A 3,607-nucleotide genomic window follows, 5' to 3' on the forward strand; every position below is an offset into this window, starting at 1 on the left:
CCCACTTTGCGCATTACTTTACCATGTAAAACTAGAAGCCGAAAAAGAAAAGAAAAGAGTATATTTCAGATCCCCAAACATTGAATGCAACCAATATATGATATAAAAGAAAGCACTGGAAAATCCATAGAATGAAAATGAAAAAAGAAGAATAAAAGCAGCAAGGCTGCATGGAAAGTTAAAACTGTAACTTATACTGCAGGGCTAATCAGTATATATCATAGGTAAATGAAACCTTGTTGATAGTTTAAGGAAGCATAAAGCATATTAAAGATAAAAGAGAAACTATCACTCCTTACTCGGAACAACTGATGTGACTTGAAACCCAATATTTACAACAATTCCTGAAGTTCTTCTAGCAGCATACAAAGCTAAAGTTGCCTACATTTTCAAAAACAGAAAATGGATAAGATCTTACAAATAAAAAACATCTATCAAAGAATCAATCGAACATTTTAAGCCAAAAGCAAAAGGTCCAAATTACTCATAAACAAGCATAAGTACATAAAGCATCTCAGCTTATAGTGTTAATAAGTAAATTCGGTGCCTGTTCAGGATTGTCAACCACTCAAGTCATAGAAGCTTTCTTTACAAAAGGAAAATGAAGAATGAAAATTGGATCAAGGCCTCAAAATCTATATCCGATGGTAAATGTCATTTTTGCATGAAACAAACTAATCTTAATTATTTACCAAAGAGGGGTAGCTCAAATGATAAGGCATATGGCTTGCTATATCACAAGGTATGAGGTTTAAGTTTCTCCTGGATACCTACATAGCAATTGTTAGCGGAATCCTAGTTTAAAAAAAATAAAAAATTACTCTTATTTCTTTTAGTATTAAATATTTTAGAATATTAAACAGCAGCGGCAAGTTAAGGCTTAGCGAAATTTACCTGATTAATTGCACAAACAGCAGGAACATTCATGTTAAATAGTGCTGTATATATAGCTTCCTTGAGTTGCCATCTTGATGCTTTTGCAGATTCAGTATCTGCAATAAAAAGACAGAAACCACATCATAAGGACAGAAGGTGTCTCAAACAAGAAAAACACACAATTCTCAAGTGTCTCACTAAGGAATTACACGACCAAACTTCAAAAAAATTGAACTATCTAAATTACAGAAAAGGCAATGAATATATAGAAGCTGACCATCATAATGCAATATTGGTATAGACACAACCACTGGCTGTGATGGTGCTCTTACCTGCATCCTGTAAAAGACATATCAAATATACATATGTGAGAAAAGAAGCTCATTTCATGAAAGCCAAAGCAAAGAAAAAGAGAGGAGCTACCTGCTATAAATAGTGGAAAAAAACTGTCTAAGTCTGGTATACATTGGAGACTCAATGTTACCAAATTCCTGCATATGAGAAAGTGACAATTGGGATTACACACAGTTGTGGTTAATGAATGAATGAATGATGAAACTTTGAAGCTGGTAGTTAAAAGGTGACCAAGAAAGTAGCAGAGCGCACAGATGGCAAAAATAATAAATCCTATCTCTGGTATTGATTCATGAGCCAAACAGATGCCAATTTCCACATATCTACAAATTTTAACCGGAGTAAATAATAGGACTTTCCAAAATAAAAGTCACACAATTAAATATCATACACAAGTTTTACATCCACTTACTCAAGAATTATGTGGAGGTGACTCTTAGTCTTTAAGGATCCAAGATATTTCACAATATTTTTGTGGTTCAAATTCTGCAAAAGAGAATAAGGTTTATCAGTCTCTGACCATTCACCTTCTTCCAAGGATGCTAGTTGTAGGATTCAACTCAAGTGAAAGAACATAACAATGAAGTGATAGCTATCCATGGTGTTTAACTAAAATGGAAGTCCTCAGTTTATATCTCAAAAGTTTCATTGCTAAGCTGCAGGTTTTGGCATGCATCAACCAATCTTTCTTATTTGTGAGTTCAAAACTGCATAATTAATACACGCTACTTGAGTCATACAAGCAAGATAACAGGACTAGTGTATATATGGATATCAATAAGATGATTGAATGTAAAAATTATTGAGAGAGAGAGAGAGTTGTGAGAGGTTAGTTGGAATGATTTTTCCTTGTGAAAAATGTTCAAGTGATTAGCTAGTATTGATCATCATTATTAATAAGCTTTCTAACTATTTGGGAAGGTAAATAATATATAGTTGTGGATATGGGCCATCGTTGCTGCAACAAGTAGAAAGTCAAGAGAGGCCTTTGGTCACCTGAAGAAGATGACAAGCTCCTTACACATATCACCACTCATGGCCATGGCAGTTGAAGCTCTGTCCCAAAGCTTGCAGGTTCTGTTTCTTTTGCTCTATCTGTAAAAATTAGTGATTTTAAAGTTTACATCATCTTTTCTTATATTGTGAGATGTATAATATTTTAAATATGTATATATATATTTCAATAATTTGTAAATATAAATGAATAGAATGAGTACTAGAGTGCAGGATTACAAAGGTGTGGGAAGAGCTGTAGATTAAGATGGATAAACTATTTGAGACCAGACCTAAAGAAAGGCTCCTTCACACAAGAAGAAGAACAAATCATTATCGATACTAAGGATCCATGGGAAATCAGTACCTTCAGTAAATCTATCTCTTGCTGTAAAGTTACTTGGGCGTGAGGCAGAGAACTCGTGAGGCAGAGAAGCTCCACTCTGGAGCGTGACTTCGTGAGGTGGAGAAAGAGCTCGACTCTGGAGCGAGTCTTCGTGAGGCAGAGATGAGTTGAGGGCGGAGAGACTTCGTGAGGGCGGTGAGCCAGAGATGAGTTGAGGGCGGTGAGTCTTCGTGAGGGCGGAGAGGGCGGAGAGGGCTTCGTGAGTGAGAGATGGAGGCTGAGAGAAAGGGTAACTTAGAGAAAGGCTGAGAGAAAGGGAATTTGGCAGAAATTTATTTTGCCGCCTGAGTTTTTAGTCGTATGGCGCCAAAATCAGACCGTGTGTTTTTAATCCCCACTATTCAGTTCCGTGTTTTTTAATCCCCCACTTAATAATAGCACTTCTAAATATATGCTATTCTTTAATGTAATATATACTCAATATTGTTGTAGTGTCCCCATTGTTGTAAAACGCCCTTAACTAGTACTTAATAAAACATTCACATTTTCAATGGTTTACAATAGAAAGCCACTTATTATAAAGGTTTCAGTGGGGTCTCGCTTAAAACATGCAAGTTGGGCCCAAAAGTTTAAAAAGGAAAATATTAGTTTTATGCAAAGTTCTAAAACAAACAAAAGTTTAAGTCCCACTGACAATTTTAAGAAAATCCCAATAAACATAACATTATTAAAAATTGGCGTTTAAAGTTGATCGTTTCTCATCCATAGGATGCCCCACACCATACACACCAGGATGACAGAACTCCCCACATCACCACGCTGTCATAGAGAAACCTATTTGCTACCTAGAAGGGAAAGTAAGGGGGTGAGCTAAAAGCCCAGTAAGGAAGTACAAACAACAAGCAAGTAAGATACAACAAATTACAAACACTATCATTCATCTTTATACATCATAGCATCATCATAAAATTGGCATCAATATCATATACATAAACATATTCACGTCAACTTAATGCCACCATTATATCATAAACATCA

The 3,607-nt window shown here is 35.5% G+C and overlaps 1 protein-coding gene across 1 annotated transcript; it reads right to left on the reverse strand.

The window, feature by feature from the left end:
* Positions 1-288: 288 nt before the first annotated feature.
* Positions 289-1,482, reverse strand: LOC133832674 (actin-related protein 8-like). Its single transcript, XM_062262987.1, has 5 exons — positions 1,462-1,482; positions 1,300-1,367; positions 1,154-1,215; positions 895-992; positions 289-381 (listed from the first exon to the last, which is right to left on the reverse strand). Exons 2-5 carry the CDS (start codon positions 1,341-1,343, stop codon positions 289-291), a joined length of 297 nt encoding a protein of 98 aa, XP_062118971.1. The 5' UTR covers positions 1,344-1,367; positions 1,462-1,482.
* Between the last annotated feature and the right edge of the window lie 2,125 nt (positions 1,483-3,607).

Source organism: Humulus lupulus, chromosome 4, assembly GCF_963169125.1.
Source record: "Humulus lupulus chromosome 4, drHumLupu1.1, whole genome shotgun sequence".
Taxonomy (NCBI): Eukaryota; Viridiplantae; Streptophyta; class Magnoliopsida; order Rosales; family Cannabaceae; genus Humulus; species Humulus lupulus.

What these genes read in the sequence shown, in the direction of transcription:
- LOC133832674 (XM_062262987.1), bottom strand. Translation starts at nt 1,343, where the DNA reads ATGTATACCAGACTTAGACAGTTTTTTTCCACTATTTATAGCAG. An exon ending in ACCAATATTGCATTATGATG is followed by an intron (nt 993 to 1,153) that starts GTCAGCTTCTAT and finishes TTTTTATTGCAG; the next exon opens with ATACTGAATCTGCAAAAGCA. An exon ending in CTGTTTGTGCAATTAATCAG is followed by an intron (nt 382 to 894) that starts GTAAATTTCGCT and finishes TTGAAAATGTAG; the next exon opens with GCAACTTTAGCTTTGTATGC.